The sequence below is a fragment of the Hemitrygon akajei genome, unplaced genomic scaffold (assembly GCF_048418815.1).
Source record: "Hemitrygon akajei unplaced genomic scaffold, sHemAka1.3 Scf000075, whole genome shotgun sequence".
In the NCBI taxonomy this organism is placed as follows: Eukaryota; Metazoa; Chordata; class Chondrichthyes; order Myliobatiformes; family Dasyatidae; genus Hemitrygon; species Hemitrygon akajei.
The window spans coordinates 2,204,623-2,231,472 of NW_027331961.1; the positions used below are offsets into that span (position 1 = coordinate 2,204,623).

Consider the following 26,850-nt stretch of genomic DNA (forward strand, 5'->3'; position numbering starts at 1 on the left):
CACTGCAGAGCTGATGTACGGTTGGAACGACAATAAAGTTTTTGAATCTTGAATATCCTATTGCAGTCCTGACTGCACTCCCGTTACAACAACATTTCACTATATTTAAGGCACTGTTTGCCTCATTAACAGACGATGTTAACGTTGATCTGGTGTGGAACTATGGAGAGCAGGACACTGTGGCCAATCTGCACACTGGGGAGTCACAGGTGTCCACTGCTCTTGCATCAAAACTGGAGCAGAATACGCGAGAAATACTCAAGTTGGGCAGCATCTGGGGGAGAATCACAGTGACGTTGCGAATCGATAACCCATCGGAATGACAGGAATGGTTGTAAGGCACCAGTAACCCACCTCTGCCCCTTCTCCTGTCAGAAGAAACGCTTATACCGGGATTAGAGGCTAAACCGCACGTGAAGGCCAGGAGATGGACAGAGGCTACTCGCCACTGGGAGCATTTAATAGGTCGTGGCAGCTCATCCGCACTGTCACCCCCCTCCCCCCCCGGTTATAACAATCTTAAGCAACCAAGGTGCGCTGTATTATTGACAATGAATCGGTAAATTGGTTTATTATTGTGACAGCCCCACTGTAAAATGGAAAACTTTTCTGCATGCGATCCAAATAGATCATTACATCACATCGGTGCAATGAGGTTGTACAAGGGAAAATGGAACAGAATAGTTCAGGGAAACAGTGTTTCAGTTGCCGAGAAAATGCAGTGCAGGCAGACGATAAGGTAGAAGGCCAAAGGATCATTGGGAGGTCAGCGTTGAGTTTTTTTGTGACTATGTTCCTAAACTGTAGAAATCAACACCTTAAACTACAGTACTGTGCAGAAGTCTGAGGTGTATATTAGGACTGACACATTTTGTCTTTCATTTTCTAGTTTGCACTTTATCTCGTTGTGATGCGGTTTGAACGGCATCGTCTGGATGAAAGGTGCTTTATAAATAAGTCATTATTATTATCATCATCATCATCATCATCATCATCATCATCTTAGCCTAAACTGGTAAAACTTGAGGTACAGGCATAGCCTAGCACACTCATGTCTCAGTTGATAGGAGATTTCAGACTATTCTCGTGGTGTATAGTGTTATGGGTTTTCAAAGAATTATCGCCGTGTGGGCCTAATTTATTAATACTATTTTGTAAAGCCTTTAGGATGATACCAGTTATTGATATTACGATTGGGATAAATAATACCCTGTTCGTGTTCCAAAGTCTTTCATTTTGCCCTTTCAATTCAACATATTTCTGGTATTGTTTTTTACTAATTCATTTCTGTAAGTTATGTGTGTTTGGAATAGCTATATATATTTAAAAAGTTGCTTTTGCTTGTTTATCCTGTAAAATTACATCCGAACGCAGATCATGTATTATCCTATCCGAAATAATGATCGGACGCAGTATGATATGAAGGACTCTAACTCTAAAAGTGGAAGAGGCTTGTACGTTTAGTAAATTATGGTGTTTTTCATCAGTTGTAGTTTAAGCAATGTTTTTGTGAATGTTGTCCGCCATTTTATTGTGCTTGTGCAAGTAATGAGATTCAGTTGAACTACTGCAGGATCTTGTAAAGTAGGATTGTTTGTAGTTTCTCTTATAATTTTCAGCATATATCGTCTTGGAACTATCAGTCATTTATTCTGTATTATTGATAACTACATGTGTCAACAACCTTGTCCTGTATTGCTACAATGATCCCTTCTGTTTCTGGGAAGAGGTCTCCAACTCTGAGCCAGGGGCTCGACGCTTCCTTGTCGACATCTATGTCAGTAGAGCTAATTGTGGATTTCAGAAAAGGCGAGATCAGGGAACACGACACACCAGTCCTCACAGAGGGATCTGATGTGGAAAGAGTGAGCAATTCCAAATTCCTGGCTGTCAATATCTCCGAGTATGTAACCTGGACCCAATATATCGATGCAACTACAGAGAAGGCACAACAGTGGCTATATTTCATCAGGAGTTTCCAACATCACTTGAATATTTCTACAGATGTAACTTGCAGAGCATTGTAACTGGCTGCATCACCGTCTGGTTCACGAGGAACGGAGTAAGGCGCACACTCAACGATTCAGGAGCAACTTCTCCTCTACCATGCAGTTTCCGAATGGATATTGAACCCATCGATAGTGTTTCAGTAATCTCTTTTTAAATTTCTATTTCTGCACTACTTATTTAGTTTAATATTTCATATAATCACACAGACATGCACAGCTATATATGTTCAACTTCCAGGCCCTGAAGCCACTTCGCTGCTCAGCCAGATCCACCGTCTGACAGGCCACATGTCTCGCATGGATAACTCCAGGTTACCAAAAGCAGTACTCTACGGAGAACTCTCTCAGGGCAAGAGAGATCGTGGTGCCCCGCGCAGGAGGTACAAGGACCAAATTAAGCAGAGGCTCTCTCAGGTAAATATGGAGGTCAACGAGTGGCAGCCGCTGATCCACGGAAAAGCCAGGAAGTCTGAGGAACCCAGAAGAGCGACTGCTGAAAAGAAGAGGGGATGCAAGAAGGATCCAACTACCCAAGCGCCTGCATCCCAGCTGTCCCTCTGTCCCAACTGCTCCCGAGTCCACAGATCCAGAATTGGCCCCAACCGTCACCAACAATCGTGTCGTTATCCGGTACCACCACCACCCCTCACAGACACACACACACACACACACACACACACACACACACACACACACACACACACACACACACACACACACACACACACACATATTTGGGAAGAGAACAGGATTTAGGGTATGTTTCATGATCATTAATGCTTGGTGAAACCCCGGAATGTCCATGCCCTCAAACCCTTTTGTTCCCCAGATCTGGAGTACCTGGTGCTGCTGTGTAAACCTTTCCGGCTGCCAAGGGAGTTCCCGGCTGTTATTATCACAGCTGTGTAATAACAACATCCCCCAGTTGTGTGTTATTGTCACAGAGGGGAGATGATTCCCTTCAGATATCGGTCAGGACTTCCCAAACCACAAAATTTGTATCAACAGTTCCGTGTGAACAGCACTTGCCATGTGACCGACTGCTTACATTGCCGGTGATCAGCAGGAGCTCAAGAAATTCAGCTCCGATCTGTGCAGTCATCCAGGCAGCGAAACGACAATACAGAGATCGTATTCAGGCACAGCTCTCCACCAACAACACACACAGCTTATGGCAAGCTCTGCACCCCAATGCAGACTTCAGAGCTAAGTGCAGTGGTGCTGCCAACATCGCTGCCTGTCTCCCAGAGGATCTAAGTCTCTTTACGCTCGGTTCGATATCGCCAACACTGAGACCCGAGGAGAGCCCACAAAGCGACCTGCACATTGGTCATCTCTGAGGCTGAAGTTCGGAGGTGTTTCCAACGAGTGGACAGTCGCAAGCCTGCGGGACCGGACGGCGTCCCAGGGCGGGTACTCAGGATGCGCGCGACACAACTGGCAGGTGTATTTACGGATATTTTTAATCTCACCCTCTCCTAATGTAGAGTTCCCTCCTGCTTCAAATCATCCACCATTGTTCCTGTACCTAAAACAACTGAGGCAACATGTCTGAACATCTGGCGTCCTGTCGCACTCACCTCAATAATAAGCAAATGCTTTGAGAGACTGGTCAAGGACTGCATCTGCAGCTTGTTACCACCCACACTGGACCCCCTACAATTCACCTACCGACACAACCGATCAACAGATGACACAATAGCCACTACTCTGCACACCTCCTTAAACATCTGGAGAAGAGGGATGCTTATGTGAGAATGATGTTATTAGACTACAGTTCAGCATTCAATACCATCATTCCCTCCAGGCTTGACAAGAAGCTCAGAGACCTCGGCCTTCACCCTGCCTTGTGCAGCTGGGTCCTGGATTTCCTGTCAGATCACCAGCAAGTGGTAAGAGTGGGCTCCCTCATCTCTACCCCTCTGACCCTCAACACAGGAGCCCCTCAGGGCTGTGTCCTAAGCTCCCTCCTTTACTCTCTGTATGCGCATGACTGTGTCGCCACCCACAGCTCCAATCTGTTAATTAAATTTGCTGAGGATACTATATTTATTGGCCAAATCTCAAATAATAATGAGGCAGCCTACACAGAAGAAGTCACCACCCTGACACAGTGGTGACAAGAAAACAACTTCTCCCTCAATGTCGCAAAAACAAAGGAGCTGGATGCAATGTTGCACAGACAAGACGAATGTAGACGGGCTAACCCCTATTGACATCAATGGATCTGGGGTTGAGAGAGTGAACAGCGTTAAGTTCCTCGGCATTCCCATCACTGAGGACCTCACGTGGTCTGTACACATCAATTGTGTGGTGAAAAAAGGCACAACAGCACCTCTTTCACCTCAGATAGAACCATAGAACATTACAGCACAGAAACAGGCCTTTTGGCCCTTCTTGGCTGTGCTGAACCATTTTTCTGCTTAGTCCCACTGACCTGCACCTGGCCCATATCCCTCCCTACCCCTCTCATCCATGTACCTGTCCAAGTTTTTCTTAAATGTCAAAAGTGAGCCCACATTCACCACTTCATCTGGCAGCTCATTCCACACTCCCACCACTCTCTGAAGTGAAGAAGCACCTTCCCCAATGTTCCCTTTAAACTTTTCCCCCTTCACCCTTAACCCATGACTAATGTTTTTTTTTCTCAAGTCCCGGCAACACCTTTGTAAACCTTCTCTGCATTCTTTCAACCTTATTAATATGCTTCCTGCAATTAGGTGATCAAAACTGCATACAATACTCCAAATTCGGTCTCACCAATGTCTTATACAACCTCACCATTACATTCCAACTCTTATACTCAGTACTTTGATTTATAAAGGCCAATGTACCAAAAGCTCTCTTTATGACCCTATCTACTTGTGACGCCACTTTTAGGGAATTATGTATCTATACTCCCAGATCCCTCTGTGCTACTGCCCTCCCCAGTGTCCTAACATTTACCTTGTATGTTCTACCTTGGTTTGACCTTCCGAAGTGCAATACCTCACACTTGTCCGCATTAAACTCTATCTGCCATTTTTCAGCCCATTCCCCCAACTGGTCCAAATCCCTCTGCAAGCTTTGAAAACCTTCCTCACTGTCCACTACACCTCCAATCTTTGTATCATCAGCAAATTTGCTGATCCAATTTGCCACATTCTCATCCAGATTATTGAGAAAGATGACAAATAACAATGGACCCAGCACTGATCCCCGTGGCACATCACTAGTCACTGGCCTCCACTCAGAGTAGCAATCCTCCACTACCACTCTCTGGCTTCATCCATTGAGCCAATGTCTAATCCAATTTACTGCCTCTCCATGTATATCTAGCGACTGAATCTTCCTAACCAACCTCCCATGCGGGACCTTGCCAAAGGCCTTACTGAAGGCCATGTACACAACATCCACTGCCTTCCTTTCATCCACTTTCCTGGTAACTTCCTCGATAAACTCTTAATAGATTGGTTAAACATGATCTACCATGCACAAAGCCATACTGACTTTTTCTAATAAGTCCCTGTCTATCCAAATACCTGGAGATCCTATCTCTTAGTATTCCTTCCAATAATTTATCTACTACCGATGTCAAACTTACCGGCCTATAATTTCACGGCTTACTTTTTGAGCCTTTTTTAAACAACAGAACTACATGAGCTATCCTCCAATCCTCAGGCAACCGATCCGTGGATATCGACATAATATTTATGCCAGGGCCACTGCAATTTCAACATTGGTCTCCTTCAAGGTCCGAGGGAATACACTGTCAGGTCCTGGGGATTTAACCTCTCTGATTTGCCTCAAGACAGCAAGCACCTCCTCCTCTTCAATCTGTATAAGTTCCATGACCTCCCTACTTGTTTGCCTTGTTTCCATAGGCTCCATTCTAGTTTCCTTAGTAAATACAGATGCAAAATACCCATTTAATATCTCTCCAATTTCTTTTGGTTCCATACATAGCCGACCACTCTGATCATCAAGAGGATCAATTTTATCCGTTATTATCCTTTTGCTCTTAACATACTTGTAGAAGTTCTTAAAATTATCATTCACCCTGACTGCCAAAGCAACCTCATGTCTTCTTTTAGCCCTCCTGATTTCTTTCTTAAGTATTTTCTTACTCTTTTTATACTCCTCAAGCATCTTATTTCCTCCCTGTTGCCTATACATGTTATACATCTCTTTTCTTCTTTATCAGAGTTCCAATATCTCTCAATAGCCAAGGCTCCTTATTCTTATTCATTTTGCCTTTAACCCTGACAGGAACATACAAACTCTGCACTCTCAAAATTTCTCCTTTGAAGGTCTTCCACTTACCAATCACATCCTTGCCAGAGAACAACCTGTCCCAATCTACGAATTTATAGATCCCTTCTCATTTCTTCAAACGTGGCCCTTTTCAGGTTTAGAAAGTCAACCCAAGGACCAGATCTATCTTTATCCATGATCAAGTTGAAACTAATGACGTTATGATCACTGGAACGTAAGTGTTCTCCTACACAGACATCCGTCACCTGCCCTAACTCATTTCCTAATAGGAGATCTAATATTGCATTCTATCTAGTTGGTACATCTATACATTGATTTAGAAAACTTTCCTGAACACATTTTACAAACTAAAAACCATCTGGACGTTTAACAGTATGGGAGTCCCAATTAATATGTGGAAAATTAAAATCCTCTACAATCACAAATTTCTGTCTCCTGCAGTTGTTTGTTATCTCTCTGCAGATTTGCTCCTCCAATTCTCGCTGACTATTGGGTAGTCCATAATACAACCCTATTAATGTGGTCATACCTTCCTGTTTCTCAGCTCCACCCATATGGCCTCAGTAGAACAGCCATCTAATCTGTCCTGCTGAAGCACTGCTGTAATATTTTCCCTGACGAGCAAAGCCACCACCCACCCTTCATCCCTCTGTCTGTATCACGTCTGAAACATCGGAACCCTGGAACACTGAGCTGCCAGTCCTGCCCCTCCTGTAGCCAAGTTTCAGTAATGGCTATGATGTCATAATTCCATGTGTCAATCCAGGCCCTCAGCTCGTCTGCCTTTCCCACAATACTCCACACTTTGAAATATACACACCTCAGAAGATTATTACCAACACACACAATCTTGCTATTTGTGACTTTGCATGAACTACCAACATCATTTATTTTTATCCCCGTTCCACTATCTACTCTGGCACTCTGGTTCCCATCTAGTTTAAACCCTCCCCAATAACACTAGCAAACCTCCCTCCAAGTATATTGGTCCCCTTGTAGTTCAGGTGTAACCCGTCTCTCTTGTACAGGTCCCACCTGCCCCTGAAGAGGTCCCGATGATCTAGAAATCTGAAACCCTGCCCCCTACATCAGTTTCTCAGCCACGTGTTCATCTGCCAGAGAATCGCACTCTTACCCTCACTGGCACGTGGCACAGGCAGCAATCTGGAGATTACTACCCTCTATGTCCTGTTTGAGGTGTACAAGTTTGAGAGATAAGAGTTTGGGTCGACAGCCTGTATTTTGTTTGTTTTTTTTTTACATATGACTGGTGTCTAATACCAGAGGGCATTTGGTTAAGGTTAGATGGGGTAAATTTACAGCAATTGTGGGTAGTTTTTTAACAGAGTTCTGGGTGGCTGGAATTTACTGTCTGAGTCAACATGGCTTTGTGAAGGGAAGGTTGTGCCTCACGAGGCTAATTGAGTTTTTTTGAAGAGGTAACAAAAAGCAATTGATGAAGGTACGGTAGTAGATGTGGTCTACATGGATTTTAGCAAGGCATTTGACAAGGTCCCTCACGAGAGACTCATCCAGAAAACCATGAGGCACGGGCTAAGTGGAACCTTGGCTGTTTGAATAAATAATTGGCTTACAGGAGGAAAGCAGAGGGTAGTAGTGGAAGGAAAGTATTCTGCCTGGAGGTCGGTGACTAGTGGAGTGCCGCAGGGATCTGTCCTGGGACCCCTGTTATTTGTGATTCTTATAAATGACCTGGATGTGGAATGGGTGAGTAAATTTGTGGATGACGTGAAGATTGGAGGAGTTGTGGATGGAGCTGTAGGTTGTCGAAAGTTACAAGAGGATATAGACAGGTTGCAGATTTGGGCACAAAAGTGGCAGATGGGGTTCAATCCGGATAAGTGTGAAGTGACGCATTTTGGAAGGACAAACCAGAATGCTGAGTACAAGTTTAATCATTGATTTCTTAAGAGTGTGGATGAACAGAGGGACCTTGGGGTTCAAATCCATACATCCCTTAAGGTCGCTGCACGGGTTGATAGGATAGTTAAGAAGGGCTATGGGATGCTAGGCTTCATTATTAGGGGGATTGAGTTCAAGTGTAGAGAGGCGAAGTTGCAAATATACAAATCTCTGGTGAGACCGCACTTAGATTATTGTGTTCAATTCTGGTCACCTCATTATAGGAAGGATGTGGAAGCTCTGGAGAGGGTGCAGAGGAGATTTACCAGGATGTTGCCTGGTTTGGAGAACAAGTTATATGAAGCAAGATTAGCAGAGCTGGGACTTTTCTCTTTGGAGCGTGGAAGGATGAGAGGGCACTTGATAGAGGTCTATAAAATTATGAGAGGCATAGATAGGGTGGATTGCTAGTACCTGTTTCTCAGAGCACCAATAGCAAACACTGGAGGACATATGTACAAAGTTAAGGGAGGGAAGTTTAGGGGAGACATCAGGGGTAAGTCTTTTACAAAGGGTTGTGGGTGCCTGGAACAACTTGCCAGGGATGGTGGTGGAGGCTAAAACATTAAGAGTATATAAGAACCTCTTGGACAGGCACATGGATGAAAGAACAATAGAGGGTCACGGGGTAGTGTGGGTTTAGTACACTTTTTAAAGGAATACATGGGTCGACACAACATCCAGGGCGGAAGAGCCTGTACTGTGCTGTAGTATTCTAGTGTCTAGAGTCTAGTGACCAGGGTCATGTCGCAGGCAACTATGTTATAGATGCTCCTAGTTATACATGAATGTGCAGGAAATGCAAGGAAATGGTCAATAATATAAGAAAGGATACCAAAGTATATTTTCTTTCTTTCCCAGATATATAAAGAGTGAAAAAAGGGAGAGGGTCGATATCGGATCACTAGAAACTGCTGTTGTAGTTGCAGTAACGGGTGAAAAGGAAATGCCAGACAAACTCTGTGCAAGTCACTGGCAGAATTCCAAAAGGTAAAGATCATCAGCAAACAGAATTGCGTGTAGTGCTATTACAAAGGAAAAGGGGCTTGGAAGATGAAAGGTCTGAAGATAGAAAAGTCACCTGGACTGGGTCATACAGTGTATCAGGAGCCTGCCTGGGGTGTGCGGGGATTCCCAGAGCGTGAGGACCTGGAGTGAAGGCTTCATCAGAACCAACAGCTGGATTAATAGAAAGATATATTGTAGAATATTCAGGCTGCAAAGAGAGATTCTTTGAATTGTTACTTGAATCCAGAGTTCAGCGAATGACTAATGGCGAATTTTGATTCCCAGGCTTTGCCAAGTCACAGACTAACACTTGAGATGTAGTTTGAACTGTGCATTTGATCACTCACCGATCAGCTGAGTGGGTAATTCCGATAAACCTTGGCCGATGTTCATGTATTTCTGTGGATCAGGACCTATTTAAATATAAAAAAAAATCCATGGAAACAGAGTTAAAATAATTAAAATAACTAAAATGTTTATCTCAATGTGCCTTTGTGTTCAGTGCGTGGTTTTAACATACCGAGTTCCTGTATTTCGCTCAGTATTCTGTCCAACTTCGGTAACTCAGTCCTCCATGTCACAAAGGATTCCCACATCGCCCTCCGGGCCTGGGAGCCTTTGCCATTCACCAAACTGAGGAAGAGTCTGGAACTCTCTGTCCGGTTTCCCTTCTCTGTCAGTTCAGTGACTTTCTACAAAAGGAAACAATGGACTTATTGTGGAGCAGACAGACAGACATGGAGAATGTACAGGAAAGTATCTGTTCATGGTCCCAGTAGCTTCAGAACAGATGCAGTCACTGGGCTGCTGCCTCATCCTCTCTGGGTTCAGTCATTAACAGAGAAACAGTAACTGAAGGAAATTCTAAATCAATAGTGTGTAAGAATAAGGATTTCCTGACACCCTGCAGTAGATGCAATGTGATTAATTTCCTTGATCTGTCAATGTGCAGCATTACATCAACAAGATGTGACAACAAGAACGGAAGAGAGGGGAAAGAGAGAGCAAAAACAAATGGATGGCGGGCATCACTGAATCGTGGCTGACAAAAGTTTATAGTTGGGTGCTTAAATCCAAGGATAAATATTGAATCGAAAGGATACGCAGGTAGGTGAAAGTGTTGGGTCGAAGCTGCTGTCATTAAAAATGAATAGTCCTGAGAAAGAGGTGATATCGGATTAGACAATGTGGATGTTAAGAAACTGCGTAGGTAAAATGACCCTGATGGAAATTATATACAGGCATGTTAACAGTAGCCAGGATGTGGGCTACAAATTACAACGGGGGAGAGGAGAGGCATGGAAAAAGGTCAATGCTAAAATTGTCACGGGAGTTTCAATATCCAGGTAGCTTTGGAAAATCAGGTCGGTGCTGAATCCCAAGTGAGGGAATTCATAGAATGCTTATGAGATGGCTTTTGAGAGAAGCCTATGGTTGAGCCCACTATAGGAAAGGCGGATCTGGATTCTGTGTTGTGTATTGAACCAGATTTGATTAGGGAGCTTCAGCTAAATAAACCCTTAAGAGGCAGTGATCATAAAATAGCAGAACTCAGCCAGCAGGTTGAAAGGGAGAAAGTAAAGTTAGAGGTATCAGTGCTACAGTAGAATCAAGGAATTACCTCGGCATGAGAGAGGAGCTGGGCAATAATAAATTCGAAAATGACACAATGGCAGAGCAGGAATGGCTGAAGTTTCTCGGAACAATTCAGAAGGTGCAGGACAAATGATCACAAGGATGAAGAATTATTCTAAAGGGAGGATGATCATCCGTGGCTGACGAGGTAGTCAAAGCAGCACAAAAGCAAAGGAGAGGGCACAGAGTATTACAAAATATAGTAGAAAGCTGGAGGACTGGGATGTTTTTACAAATCAACAGAAGGCAATTCAAAAACCGTAAATAGAGAAAATATGAAATATGAAGGTAGGCTAGAGAATGATGTAAAATAGCTTACCAAAACGTCCGTCTGATATATGAAGATTGAAAGAGTGGTGAGTGGATATTGGGCCACCGGAAAATGACAGTGGAGTGGTACTGTCAGGGGACAAGGAAATGCCGGAAGATATTGGTCGGCATTTTGCGTCAGTCCTCACTGTAAAAACACTAGAACGTGCCAGATATTTGAGAATGTCCGGTGGCAGAAGTGAGTGTATTTGCAATTATTGCGGAGAAGGCGCTTGGTAAGCTGAAAGTTCTGAAGATAGATGAGTCCAGATCAACTCACCCGATTGCTTCTGAAAGAGGAGGCTGAAGAGATTGTGGAGACATTAGTAATGATCGCTCAAGAATCACCAGATTTTGGAATGGTTCCGGAGGACTGATCATTTTAAACTATAGTCCAGTTAGTCTGATCAGCGTTTGGGAAGATGTCAGCAGTCGATTATTGAGGATAAGGTTTCGGGGTATTTGGACGCACATGATAAGAAAAAGGCCAACATCCATGGGAGGGAATCTTGCCTGACAGAACTGTTGGAATTTTTTGAGAGAACAGCATGCTGGGTCGACAACGGAGAGTCAGTGCAAGTTGTTTACTTGGACTTCCCGAGAACCTTTGACCAGGTGTCCCACATAGACCGATGAAAAAATGGACACATCAGTGGCAATTGGAATGTAGTATAGTGAGGTACGTGGCCATATACTTTAGCAGAAATAATGAAGACGTAGAATATTTTTGAATCTGGGAGAAAATTCAGTAATCGGAGTTGTAAAGAGTCTCTGGAGACCTGGTGCAGGATTTCGTGCAGGTTGAGTCGGTGTTCGGAAAGGCAAATACAAATGCCAGCATTCATTTCAAGAGGATCAGAATAGAAGAACAAGCACTGGCCAGACTGCACTCGCATATTTTGATCCCCTGATCAGAGAAAATATGTGATGGCATTGTGAAAAATCCAGAGAGGAATCTAAACGAACAGAACCTGTGATATTAAACCAGTTTTTGATGGGAATGGATCCTGGATGCACCTGTACTGGCTGGAGTGTGGATGAGGGGGAATCTGATTGTAACCTGTGGAATATCGAAAGGCATTGAGAGGACGTGGAGATGATGTTTCTAAGTGGGGGAGTCTAGAACCAGACGGAACAGCCTCAGATTAGAGGGACGTCCATTTAGAACAGAAATGAGGAGATTATTTAGCTGAGGAGCAGTGAATCTGTAGAATTCATTGGCACTGACAGCTGCGGAGACCAGATCATTGGGTATATTTAAAACAGAGGCTGGTATCTTCTTGACTAGTCTGGTCAGCAAAGTTGAGAGGGATAGTAAGTCACCCATGATGTAATGGCGGAGCAGAATCGATGGGCCTAATGGCCAATTGTGCTCTGATGCCTTATGGTCTTATGATGTGTAAAGATAAAGGAAGATTAAGAAATGTCAGTGCGGCTATCTTATAATGGAGATGGTTACTGCCTGGCACTCATACCGTAAAATGCTGATCACTTCCTGAATGCAGGCATGGGCTTCCTGATTAACTGAGGAATTATGAATTAAACATTGAATAGTCTTCAAGCAACATACACCTATGATGGAATTAAGGTAACTGAATATGGATGGACTTAGGACCTTGCTCTGAGAAATAAGAGAGGCAGCGTTTAAGGGTAAGCACAACATTGTGGGCCGAAGGGTCTGTACTGTGCTGTACTATTCTATGTTCTATGTTCTCTGTCCTGGATTTGAATGATTGATCTTCTGGAACAGATATCAGTAGGGAATAATGGACAACAATTATGAAATAAATCAGCATAATTCCCTAATGGCCCACTGCACTGTAAAATAATCCCTCAGTTTCACTGCTACCAGGTCTGAGGAGTTACAGTTGTGAAAGAAATTTAACCAGTAAAGCAGACGTCTCCAGATGATGAATTTATAGATCAGCATCAGATTTACAGATTACCTCTTGCCTTTGGATAATGCCTGTGTGATTCATTACAGACAGCGCCAATGAATCCCAACGAGAACAGAGTTACTCACGGGTGTAACACACTTGATTTTCTAATATCACTCATGGCTGAATAGGTCAGATCTAGGACAAGACAATCACTGCTTGTGAGCTCCAAGGAGAGTGACCTGAAATGGTGTGTCCCTGTCTCTCATTAGTCAGATATTCAGCAAGATAGCAGTTTTTTTTTGTTTGCCCCTTCCCTTTCAGGAAATCCTATTGATCTTCTTCCCTTTCAGGACAACCTGTTGATTTTTTGGGATCATGAGATATCAGATATCACCAGATTTATTTTATGTTTTGTGCTTTCTTCTGCCCTTTTAGATCAAACTATTGATGTTTGTGGTCATAAGATATCAGCTTTGTGCGTGATCTTTCACATCTATTCAATCTCAGAGTTTTTCGAGGAAGTTACCAGGAAAGTTGATGAAGGCAAGGTTGTGGATATTGTCTACATGGACTTCAGCACGGTATTTAACAAGGTCCCGTATAGGAGGTCGGTCTAGAAGATTCAGTTGCTTAGCATTCAAGATAAAGTAGTAAACTGGATTAGACACTAACTTTTTGGAAAGAATCCGGAGGGTCACTATTTCTGTTTGGCGCCTATAGCTCGTGCAGTGTCACGGGGATCAGTGCTGTGCTTGTTGTTGTTTGTCATCTATATCAATGATCTGGATGAAATTACTGTTAACAGCATCAGCAAATTTGCTGTTGACTCCAACATTTGGAAGGTGCAGTGGACCAAGAGGAAGACTACACGAGCTTGCAGTGAGATCTGGACCAACTGGAGAATGGGTTTAAAAGGGGCCGATGCAATTTAATGCAGGCAGGTGTAGGATGTAGCACTTTGGATGGACCAATCAGGGTAGATCTTACTGAGAGACCGGTAGAACAAAGTGATCTGGGAATACAGGTACACAAGCCATTGAAAGTGGCAGTAAATTTTGCTAGGCTGTGAAAGAAAGTTTCTTAGCGCATTAACCTTGGTAAATGAAAATATCGTGTACGATATGATGTTGTATTAGACGTTGGAGAGGCCTAATTTGAATATTATGTGCAGTTCTGCACACCTATCTTCAGGACAGATGGAAATAAGTTTGAAAGAGTACAGAAAAAACATTACAAGGATGTTACCTGGACTGGAAGACCTAAGTTATAAGAAAAGAGTGAACTGATTAGGACTTTATTCATTAGAACATGAAAGACTGAGCGGAGATTTGATAGAAGTGTACACAATTACATTGGGATATAGATAGGATAAATGCAAGCAGGCATTTTGTACTGAGGTAAAGAGGTACTACAACAAGAGGTTATCACTAAGGGTGAAAGGTGAAAAGTTCAAAGGGTACAAAGGTGAAACCCGTTTACTCAGAGGGTGGTGAGAGTGTGAAACTAGCTAGCAGGGCAAGTAGTGCAAGTGGTTAGGAGAATTCTGAATAGATGCTTGCGTAATGAGCGTATAGAGCGCCATTGCCCGGTGCAGGTCAATGGGAATAAGTAGATTCTGTAGTCTGGCATGGAATAGATGGGCCAAAAGGCCTGTTTCTGCACTGTACTTTGCTTTGACTATGACAAGTCAGCCACACATTGTTTGGGAACTCACGGAACCAAGACAAGCTGTGGTTAGCTGGTTTCCCTCCCTCAGGTACCGCAGTGAAGCCGGTTGGCCCAATTGACAGTTTAATACTCATCCTGGATTAATGAGATGAGGTGAAGCTACCCGACGGTTCAGCCAAGATTTGAAATTAGTTTCAGACCGAATGCCTTTTGGAAGTCCAGATATGCAGCCACTGCTCTTACTTCACACTGATAAATACAGCAGGTGATACAAGAAAAGGTGATGCTAAACCTGCAGTTCCCAGTGCTCCCCACCTTAAAAACTGAAACCAGATCTGCGAGAGACAAGTCAGAGATCAAACTCTCCATTCCCAAGTCAATCTCCTAAAACGTGCAGGAGATTAATGTTGATCACTATTCCCGCTGATACCAGCAGATCAGTGACAATACACGAACTGCACTCACCTCATTTTCTTCTCTACTGAAATGTCCCTCCTTTGTCAACATCCAACCCAGTCTCTCAACCTTTTCTTCAATTGCTTGTTTGAGTCTGTCCCTGTAGAACTTTGTCAGTTGGTACAGTCGATATTCCTCCCCCTGCGCCAGGAGGTCAGAGATTGTAAACTCTGGCTCTGTGAATATAAAAAGGAAAATGTAGGCTTGAACTCAGATATCCCACGTCTCCACCGCTCTCACCCAACTCAACAAAAAACCGTGTCTTGAACCTGCCTACAGATACAAAATTGGATTAATTCTCCATCTCCAACACCATCACACCATCACACTGAGCACGGAGTGCTCCAACACATTTCTTGGTGTTCATCTAGCGGAGAATCTCACCTGCTCCCTCAACACCAGCTCCATAGCAAAGAAAGCCCAACAGCGTCTCCACTTTCTGCGAAGGCTGAGGAAAGTCCATCTCCCACCCCCCATCCTCATCACATTCTAAGGTGGTTGTATTGAGAGCATCCTGAGCAGCTGCATCACTGCCTGGTTCAGAAATTGCACCATTTCAGATCGCAAGACCCTGCAACGTATAGTGAGATCAGCTGAGATGACCATCGGGGTCTCTCTTCCCACCATTAGGGACATTTACACCACACGCTGCATCCGTATAGCCAGCAGCATTATAAAGGATCCATGCAACCCTCATAAAATCTCTTCTCCCTCCTGCCATCTGGGAAAATGCACCGAAGCATTCGGGCTCTCACGGCCAGACTATGTAACAGTTTCTTCCCCCAAGCTATCAGACTCCACAATACCCAGTGCCTGGCATGACACCTTACTGCCCTATTGTCACGTATATTATTTATTGTAATGTCTGCACTGTTTTGTGCACTTTATGCAGTCCTAGATGGGTGTGTAGTTTAGTGTAGTTGTTGTGTGTTTTTTTTTCCTCTGTGTTGTGACCAGATTTGGAGTGAAACTGTGCTGGTTAATGTGACCCGTACATCCTGTCAGGTGACCATCCCGATAAGCCGGTGACTGGACACATTTACTCCCATTAAAATAGCACGATAAGCACAGTAATACTAATCACAGCAGCTGAACGCACGGATTGCCACGGGATCATAATGTACCGGTGTCCGGTGATACTGGGAAATATCACTGTGATTATCTTCCACAAGCTAAAATCTCCCTCGGTCACTAACTGTCCAGTAGTCTGTGTCACACAAAGACCAGCAACGGGATTACACATGGTCCAGTCTGCTGAATCACACATTCTCCAGTTGCTCACACGAGTGGCTGGAGACTGGACAAGGGGACTGGAGTTGCTTTCTCCAGTCCCCTTGGTCACAGACTGACCATTCCCTTGAGACGCACGTCGTCCGGTCCCCTGGGTCGCAGGCTGACCATTCCCTTGAGATCTATGCTGTCCTCTCCCCTGGTTCCCATCTTATCCCCCACCTGCTGATCATCATGTAACAACTATGCATGTCATTGGCAAATTCTTGGTTATAGAGCTTTGTGTGTAGTTGCAGTTGCTAATCTATAGGATGGAGGTGATGAAGCTGGAAAGTGTGAAGTGAAGAATGAACACTACGGTACTGGTCTAGGGTGTTGTTTTTTGTGTTATATGGTTGGGCTGGGGCAGCTTGCCCTGGAGCTCAGGAGCTTGAAGGGAAACCTTACACAGACACACACACATACAATAATCAGGGGTGCAGATAGGGTAGATGGTCACAGTCTTTTTGCCCGGGTAAGGGAGTCTGAGACTCGAGGGCAGAGATTTAAAAGGGACTAAAGGGGCATTTTTCCACGTGGTTGCTGATGGGTATAAAGTACAGGCATCCGGAGGAGGCCGCAAACACAAATAAAATTACAAAATTGAGAGCATGTGGGCAGGAAAAAGGGGAGAAGAAGTTTACGAGGGAAGTTTGGGAAAACGGCAGGAAAATGGGACATTTAGATCAGCATGAATTATATGGGCCGAAGGACCCGTTTCCAGGCAGGAGCATCGTTTTTATTCCAGCTGGAATCTCAGATTTGAGCACAATCACAATGTCTACAGGTGACAGAGACATTTGGTCATTGGTTATGCCGGGTTTCCCAGCCAAGATCCTGGGAATTTAAATTCAGGTAGAAGATCATATCAAGAGGGAAATATTTAGAAACTCAGGTTCACCATTTCTCCACAGCCCAGACATTCACTGGGGTGTTAAAACTCCGAAGCAGATCACAAATGTATCTACAATGAGCTGCCTCCTGATCCTCAGCCATTCCCAGCACCGGCAATGATCTCCACTCCGCTACAGAAAACAGATTTCGGTGACACCCCTCCTCCTTTGCGTAGCAGGCAAGAAAAACCAGGGGGGAGTTGGTAGCTTTCCTTCCAAAACCTGAAATGCTGTGTTATCATAGAATCTCGGAAATCCCGGAAATGCTCCTATCATCTGCTTCTGGATTTTATAAATGAAAGTTGAAGATGTCTTACTCCTCAGGGCCTGTCTGGAAGTGAAACGGACCCTGACCCTGAACATTCACATAAACCACAAGGTCGCTGTCACATTCCTGTCTGTGTTTCACTCACGACCACCTGATTCAGGAGCCTCTCCTCCTTTCACTCAGCTGAAGCTTTGTATGATGAGGGGAGTGATTCGACCATTACTGGTGTCAGGTCCCTGCGCTGGAACTGTTGGGTTGATCAATTACTCAAGGCCGCTTTACCGGTGGGATAAATGACACTGCTGGATGAAACTTTTCTATGTACTGTTAACACCTGTGTCAGTTTTTTACACTGAACTATTGTGTACAAACGCGATAAAAGTTTAATTCAAAGATCCCTGTGATCATACCTTTGTCCATTCTGATTCTGACTGGCGATTGTTGATTGTCGTCGTCTTGTTTACACTTTGGTCGCCCTGCAGGACAGCGCCACCTGCTGGTGAGGCTCTAAATTTCACAACAAGCAGACAGTGAGTCAGAGAGTACGACTACATTGCAAATATGACAGTATTTCCATCCCCTGTAGCATTTGGCATGGGGACCAAACATTCCCTGTTAGTAACCACTTCCACACCATATCTGTCCACTGATACCTGGCGCATCTGCTGACAGAGTCACAGAGCAATAAAATCCAAATTCAGAGCGTTCAACCCAACGAGACAATGCCAACCACAGTGTCCACTGAGATGGTCACAATTTCCTGTGATGGGGCCATCTCCCTTCTGGCCTCTTCACTCCATCTACACACCCCAACTGCTTTTTGAATTATGGAACTGCACCTGCCTCATCCACTTCCTCTGGCTGTTTCCTCCACATGATCCCCAACATCTGCATGAATCCGCTGCTGATCAGATTGGCTTTGCAATCTCTTTACCAGCCCCTGTCCATTTAGATCCCCTAGATGCTACGATAATCTTCTCTGTGAACAGCAACTACCAATGTTGTGCATTCTGCGAACTTACCCGTCAAGTAATCCTTGTGTAATCGCATCCAAATCATTGCCATAAAATAACGAATATCAAAGGTCCCAACTTGTAGCGACACGACACACCGCTAATTACTCGCCTCCATTGCGAGGAGAAACCTTCAACCACCACTCTTTGCTTGCTACCTTGAATCTAACTTAGAATACATCCAATTTGCTCTCTCCGGACAGCATGGGACCTGATCATCGAGACCAAGCTGCCATGTGACACCTTGTCAAAGGCTTTACTGAAGTCCCATGGACAGCATCCATGGGAAAATAACTTTGAATTTCCACCTCTGCTTAATGTCACGTTCACAGGTTCTGACAATGTAATTAGCAGAAAAGTACTTGATGAGGCCAAGGTATGTCAATGTAAGTTATGGGTTGCCGTGTGCTAGTTAGGACTGAATAAAATGCAGTGTTGGGATATTTTGCTTTATAAATGGTCTGTTCTCAGCAGAGGCCTACGCGACGATATATTCGAGGGTAAGTATATCACTGCAGATTGCAATAGCCAATGGGATCAAGGGCATGTTGCTGCAGTTCATGGTAATTCCACATTTCTACAATCACTACAACACGACACACTTGAGGCTTCTTATAAAGGGAGGAAATTGTCAACGCATTTTAAGATGATTATAACGTAACAAGGAAACATCAGAACTAACTAAAAGCTACTTCAGATGATGCAGGACCTTCAAATGAGCAAACACTCAGAGAATGTGAGTGACTGTAAAGAGCTGGGCTTCTGAAAGCACATTACCGGACTTGGAGTGATTGCAATTGGGTCTGACCGAGGCATTCCACCTATTTCGTACCTTCCTTTGTAAAGAAATGTAATGTTTACAGGACCAGTGTTCGAGTGAATGAGACTCACCAAACTTTCTCCTGACTGAATCAATGAAAACTCTGAGTCAGAGGGTTCTCTTCAGTTGGTACTCTCAGTCCTCGGGCTGGTTCACTTGTCGCTGTTCCCTCGTTCTCATTTGTGGCTTCTTTCCAGCTGTGGGCTTTTCTTCCAATAAATCTCTCACCGCCTGTCTAACTTTAACCAGAGAGATAATGAAGCACATTAACAATACAAAGGAGAAAAAATATTTCTGCTCAATTTTTTAAAAAGCGAATCTCACTGAAATTTAAACGCTGAAGACAAATAAAAGGATCTCATGGAACAAATCTGTAATTGTCCCTCATACGTCACAAATCCTCATACGGGATACGAAGGACTCATCATTCAGTCATGATAAGATATCAGAGCAGAATGAAGTGATTCAGTCCATCGAGTCTCCTCCATCATTCAATCATGGTTGATTTTTTTTTTCGCCCCAATGCCATATTCTTGCGGCCTCTTATAAAGTGCTAGAAACTCCGTTCGTGGGAGCATTTTGGTTATGCAGACGCGCAGTTTAGAGGGAACAGTGACGGGTCTCTCTCTCCAGATTATCCCCAACTTATAACAGTGTTTTGTCCACTGCCTTGACAGCGACAGGCTGTTGTTACAAACATGCAAATCGTCAACAATCAGGCCCAGATCTCATCCGTGTTCATATTCGAGATGGGTGAGGGTTTGCCTAAATGGGAAATGCACTAAACGGCCTCTTTGTTAAGTACAACTCTATACCAGCTCATTAATATGAATCTGTTAATCATCTGCCTGCAACTCAAAGCACAAACACATGCAGATATGGTCAACAGGTTCAGTTGTTATTCAGGCCAAACATCTGAAGAGGAAATAAATGTGATGTAAGTGACGTTGACCGTGGAACGATCGCTGGTGCCAGACCGGGTGGTCTGAGTGTTACGGAACCTGATCAGCAGCTTGGATTCTCAAGTATAAATCTCTCGGTTTACTGAGAATGGTCCGGAATCAAACCAAAGGAAAATCCAGTGAACAGCGGGTCTAAAGGCCCTGTTAATGAGAGAACTCAGTGAGATTGGGCAGACTGATTAAATCCGACAGGAAAGCGGCAGGAACTCAAATAACCACGCACTCCAACAGCGGAGTGCAAGAGAGCGTCACTGAGCACCGAACATAGAATGTGGACGGGGTACAGCCGCAGTAAACCCCGAGCATTCACTCAGTGTCACATCATTAGGAACAGGGGTACATAAAAACGTGTCCCTGAGTGTAGACTTCCATACTTTTATCAACTGTCAGTGAGATTTATTACAGGAATTTTTATCCTAAATATCACTGCCGGATATATAAAGTCTTTGTTAAAAAGCAAAACACACAAACAAAATAAAACACACATATTCGTTAATCCACGCAACCCTAAGGACAATATTGAACTGATAGAAACAATAGCATTACTAGGGCGACCAGTGGGCGTAATAAAGCACCATAGCATTTCCCCTATGACCCTGTCCTTACCTGGTGCTGGACTCCTGATTCTGTTTCCAGCGAATCAGAACATCTGAATTTTATGTCCCTACCAGTAAGTGAACACACCCTGAGCAATGTTCAGTTGATAACTCGCTCATAAACCTGATCTTCAGCCTATTCAGCATGTAACGCCACCCCTTGTTCCACAACGCTTGTGTTAAACTACATAAAAGCTTAATTTCCATGAACAAGTCACTCTTACAAGGGGTCTGAACCAGAATTAATACTACAGTGCAAGCGGTGCAGTAATTTCCTCTCTCCAGAATACTTGATCTGCTCTGGAGAGGAATCGCAACCCGCATCCTGGTCCGGTTGGGTTGGCGTCGTCACTTCAATTTATTGTACCAGTTCGGGCCAGTTTATTGTCAGATTATAAACTCCAGCGACAGCTCAGGGCAAAGATCGCTGTGGGGTTATTGCACAGAGACAGCAGAAGGAAGGGCGCTCTCAACTCTGATGGAATATTATGTATTTGGAATGATGATCTCTTTTGAACAGGAGGCATTCCTTTTCTCCAGATTTTACTGTGACCCCTCTGCCTGGAGCAGACTTCAAGGTCACCCCGTTTATAACGAGCCATCTTTAACTGTAGTCCGCAGTTGGACCATTGCAGTAATGGGCCGACTGGAGAGCAGCTGTCCCGAGATAACCATCTCCCAGAGATAACTACCGGTCAAAGTCGACAGCAAGATATGGACGCTCTTCTCCTTCAGTTTATTGCTCACTGACTGGAAACAGGTTACCACATCAGAGTAACAATCATATTAAAATAATGATCGTATCCCGCTGGCGAATTTGCCTGGCAACCCGTTCACTTCACACATACATCCACCAGCCTCGCATTTATTTTAAAGGAACTTGTATCGTTCCTCGTCAGAGAACGATGGGTAAAAACATTAATTTCACTGCGTTTCTTCTCTGTCAGAGTGTGCTGCTGGTTTGTTGAATTAGTAACAGGACATTCACTCCCTCATCCTGTTCCGCCATTCTCTATGATCACAGCTGGACAGAGAACTCAGAGACACATCCCTGCGACAGTCTGCAACACTTCACTCCCTTGCCTGTCCGGAATCTGTGCCCTGCGGAATTTAAAACATTGAAAAAACTAAACCCTGCTTCTCATTTCCTTTGAAAACAGTTCCACCTCATAAAAAATAACCTCATCTGTCTTCACCTGTTTCAGCTTCCCCTGGAACAGCAACTGATAGTATTGATACGGTAGAAAAACTAGAAGTACTTGCCGAGACAAGTGGGCTTATTGAAACACCATAACACAGCCCAGTACAGTCCCTGTTCTTACCTGGTGCTGGACTCCTGAGTCTGGTTTCAGTGAATCCGAGTATCTGAATTTTATGGCGCTACCAGTAAGTGAACACACCCTGAGCAATGTTCAGTTGATAACTCGCTCATAAACCTGAGCTTCAGTCTATTCAGCATGTAACGTCACACCCTGTTCCACAACGCTTGTAGTGAAAAACGCAAAAACTCGTTTCTAACCTGTGGTTCGAGCCAAAAGTGCGACTTCACTGCCCGATGCAATGATTACCTTTCTCTCGAAAATTTGATCTGCTCCAGGGAGGGAGCACAACCCGTATCCTTGTTCGGTTCTGCTGGTGTCGTCCCTTTGATTTATGGTTCGCCTTGGGACCAGTTTATAGTCAGGTTATAAACTCCAGGTACAGCTCAGGACAAAGATCGCTGTGGGTTTATTGCAGAGAGAGAGCAGAAGGAAGGGCGATTGTAAAATATTATGCATTTGGAGCCATTTATATATATATTTTTCCTTTTGAACACTGGGCATTCCCTGAGTCTGCCCCAGCTGCCTGGAGCTGACTTGATGGTCAGCCTGTTTAGAAAGAACCATTTTTAACAGAAGTCCGCAGTTGGTCCATTACAATAATGGGCCGATTGTGGAGCAACTGTGCCGAGATAACCATCTCCCAGAGATAACAAACGGTCAAAGTCAACAGCGAGATATGAACGCCCTTCCCCTTCAGTTTATTGCTCACTTACTGGAAACAAGTTACCATGACAACCTAGAATCAGATGAAATTATGACCATGTCCCGCTGGCCAATTTGGCAGGCATTGCACTTATTTTACAAATACATCTACCGTTCCTCGTCTGAGATCGAAGGGAAAACTTCAAATGTTAAATAAACCGGGTCTCTTAATTGTCAGAGTGTGCTACTGGTCTATTGAAGTAGTAACAGGACATTCGTCCCCTCAGTCCTGTTCCGCCATTCTCTATGATCACAGCTGGACCGTGATCTCAGTGTCACATTCCTGCGACCGGCTGCAACACTTCACTCCGTTGCCTGTCGAGGATCTGTGCGCTGCTGAATTAACCACATTGAAAGAAAACTCTTCTTCTCTTTCCCGTTGAGGAAAAGAGGCACTAGTTCCACCTCAGTGGAAAAAAAAACTGTTTCCCCTTACAGCAGCAAACATGTTCCCCACATTCCTGTTCGGAATCCAGGTGATGTTCGATGTCTCCAGCATAAGCTTAATTCATTTATGTAACCACCAGGGGATAAAATCTCCTCAGCTTCATCTAAATGACAGCGAATACATTCAACTCCCCGTCTTTATCGAGTTCCAGCGAACACAGAGTAGAGGTCAGCATTGAAGCGGACGGGTAACAGCAGCAGATGCTCCCGGACATGCACTCAGTGGCCACATTATTAGGTACAGGAGGTACATAGTAAAGCGCCCACTGAATGTAGAATTTGCTATTTTTGTCTACGATCGGTAAGAATTATCACATTATTTGTTAATATAAATATCACTGTCAGATCTACCTCGTCTTCCCTAAAAAAACACACATACAGAATAATCGAGCGCGCAGATCCGTAAAGCCGCGCGATTTCAATGGTAATATTGATATGGTAGAAATATTAGAACTACTGCCGTTAGAAGTAGGATTATTAAAACACCATAACATTCCCGAATACAGTCCATGTTCCTACCTGATGCTGGACTCCTGGGTCTGGTTTCAGTGAATCCGAGTATCTGAATTTTATGTCCATAACAGTAAGTGAACACACCCTGAGCAATGTTCAGTTGATAACACGCTCATAAACCAGAACTTCAGTCTATTCAGCATGTAACGCCACACCTTGTTCCACAACGCTTGTGTTAAACCACACAAAGACTCACCTTGCTTGAATGAGTCTTTCTAACTTGTGGTCCGAACTAGAATTAATACTTCAGTGCGCGACATTTTACCACCTCCAGAGAGGAATCATAACCCGCATCCTGGTTCCGTTCGGTTGGTGCCGTCGCTTTAAGTTATTGTCCACCTTGGGACCAGTTTATTGTCAGATTATAAACCCCAGCGACAGCTCAGGGCAAAGATCGCTGTGGGTTTATTGCACAGAGTGAGCAGAAGGAAGGGCGCTCTCCACTCTGATGAAATATTATGCATTTGGAATAATGTTCTCTTTTAATCAGCGGACATTCTCTTTCTCCAGATTTAACTGTGCCCCCGTAGCCTCGACCTGCACTGATTTAAGTTGGCCATTTAAAAGCCATCTTTAACAGTTGTTCGCAGTTGTTACCTTTGGGTAATGGGCAATTGGGGATCGGTTGTGCCGAGATTACCATCTCCCAGAGATAACAACCGTTCAAAGTCCACAGCAAGATTTTGATGCCCTTCTCCTTCAGTTTATTGTTCACTCACTGGAAACAAATTGCAGGATCACAGCGCCATCATATGAAATTTAGACCATTTCCTGCTGGTGAATTTGCCTGATATCGCATTTACTTTACACATACAGCAACCGTTTTTCATCGGTGAGTGATGGAAGAACTCGAAAAATTAAACTCGCTGGGTCTCTAATTTGTCAGAGGTTGTTGCTGACATGTTGAATTAGCAGCAGCATATTCGACTATTTCTATTTGAAGAAATAACAGTCGGATTAGAGAGAGGTGAATAAGTTGATGTTGGGTACTTGGATTTTCGAAAGGCCTTTGACAATGTGCCACACTCGAGGCTGCTTAGCAAGATATTACAGGAAAGATTCCAGCATGAATAAATCAGTGCCTGATTGGAAGGAGGTCATATGGTCTTTTGGAAATGCAGCTTCCCTGGAGGTGGAGGAAAGAGGACACACCAACAGGTGGAACTGGCTGTGGGAGGACATGGTTTGTCAAGTCTGAAAACGAGTTGAATGTTCCATAACCTCCAGACTAAATCGGAAAGCCATTCTGAGGGTATTTGAAATGTCAGAAGCAGCGGAGATGTGATCGTATGAGTAGAGGACAGAGTCTGTGTCTCCATCAGACCCGCAGTGGGATGGTTCAAGTTACAATGTGCAATGATGAAAGCACAGTGTTTGGGGTCGGATTTAATCACCGATTCTGACACAGTCAGAGGGTTAGTTTTGCTGTATTGAAGCAACATTAATGGAAAAAGACACAGGGACTTCATCAGTTGCCAGTTGTTTAGCTGACGTGTCCAGTCTGTATGTTCCCTTGACAGAAACAGATATTCGCAGTGGGGACGAGTGGTACAGGCTGGTTTATTTCAAATTGGACAGGGATGTGGAGTTTTGAAATCAGTGCCCTGTGGTGCCACCATCGTTAATTTAGCGTGTCCAGAGTGGAGGGTCTCTTAGCACGGGAACAGCCTTTGGCCGGACATACCTGTTCTGACCATCCACTCACTGTCTACACTGGCCCCATTTATCAGCACTTGGCTCATAGCCGACTGTCTCTCGGCAGTTTCAATGCTCATCAGGATTATTCCCTGGATCATGTCTTGAATAATGCATCAATATGAGGTACTAGCCAGGTCTCTCGGAGTCTGCTGGTGTCTAGGCAGGTCACAAGAATATTGGTCAAGGCCCCAGCAATTTCTTCACTTGCCTTTCTCTGTAACTTGGGTATATCCCGTCAGGCCCTGGAGAATTATACGCCTTGATGCGCTTTAAGAGACCCAACACTCTCTCCTTCTTTATTTCAAAATGCCCGAGCATACCAGTACTCTACGCACTGATCTCCCTATCCTCCGTGTCTTTCTCCTTGGTAAGCATTGATGTAAGTTACTCATTAAGGACCCACACACATTCTCGAGGGCTCTGTTTGATTCGACCTTCCTGAGCTTTACGTACTTCTCCTTTTCCTGCTTGACTAAATTCATCACTTCTCACGATATTTAAGGTTCTCTGACGCTGCCAATCTCGTCATTTCTTCATACTGGAATATAGCCGTCCTATACTCCGTGCAGATGGACTTTAAACACCCTCCTGATGTCAGTTATTGGCTTGCCAGAAACAGTTGTCTCCCATTAACTCTCCATAGTTCTCGCTTAGTGAATTAGTAATTTACCCTGATCCAATTCTTTACACTCCCGCAAAGTCTACACTTTCCTTCTCTATAGCTCTCTTAAACTTAAGGAGTTCTGCCCTAACCATTCACCCACCAAATGGTCGGGTATCTAGCTAGCATAAATACCCAACATCAGTTTCAGTACAGCTCCTGCTTTTGTTGGACTACCTATATACTGATTTAAAATGAAATCCCAGATAGAAAAAATAGGTGAATCGGGCAGCTTTTAATAATTAAAAGAAGGCAATTAAAAAAGGAATAAGCAGAGAAAAGGTGAAATATAAAGGCAAGCTAGCTAATAATAGAAAATAAGATACCGAAATAAAGTATCATAATGAAGTACAGTAATGTGTCATATTCAATCGTGATTAATATGCATTGAATCTCACATGGTCCAGTCTCCAATATTCCCACTAAATTACTATTTTTGCCGCTGTGTGGATCAGCCATTGTTCTGAGCCGGAAATCTTCACACGGCCTGAAGAAAGCGCTGCATCTCTGATATGTTCCTTTTTGTAATGCGCATCTATGAATA

General features: G+C 44.0%; 1 protein-coding gene and 1 long non-coding RNA gene across 2 annotated transcripts in view; both read right to left on the bottom strand.

Annotated features, from left to right (window-relative positions):
• Positions 1-19,401, bottom strand: part of LOC140722346 (NACHT, LRR and PYD domains-containing protein 12-like) — a 38,256-nt gene extending 18,855 nt beyond the window's left edge. Inside the window, exons 1-5 of the mRNA XM_073037111.1 lie at positions 19,363-19,401; positions 17,983-18,079; positions 15,152-15,318; positions 9,715-9,886; positions 9,542-9,607 (exon numbers count right to left, since the gene is read on the bottom strand). Coding sequence (XP_072893212.1) covers positions 9,542-9,607; positions 9,715-9,886; positions 15,152-15,318; positions 17,983-18,079; positions 19,363-19,401 — 541 coding nt within the window. The remainder of the gene's footprint in view (positions 1-9,541; positions 9,608-9,714; positions 9,887-15,151; positions 15,319-17,982; positions 18,080-19,362) is intronic.
• LOC140722341 (uncharacterized) overlaps positions 1-26,850 on the bottom strand; it is a 100,072-nt gene that overhangs the window by 61,786 nt on the left and 11,436 nt on the right. The window lies entirely within an intron of this gene.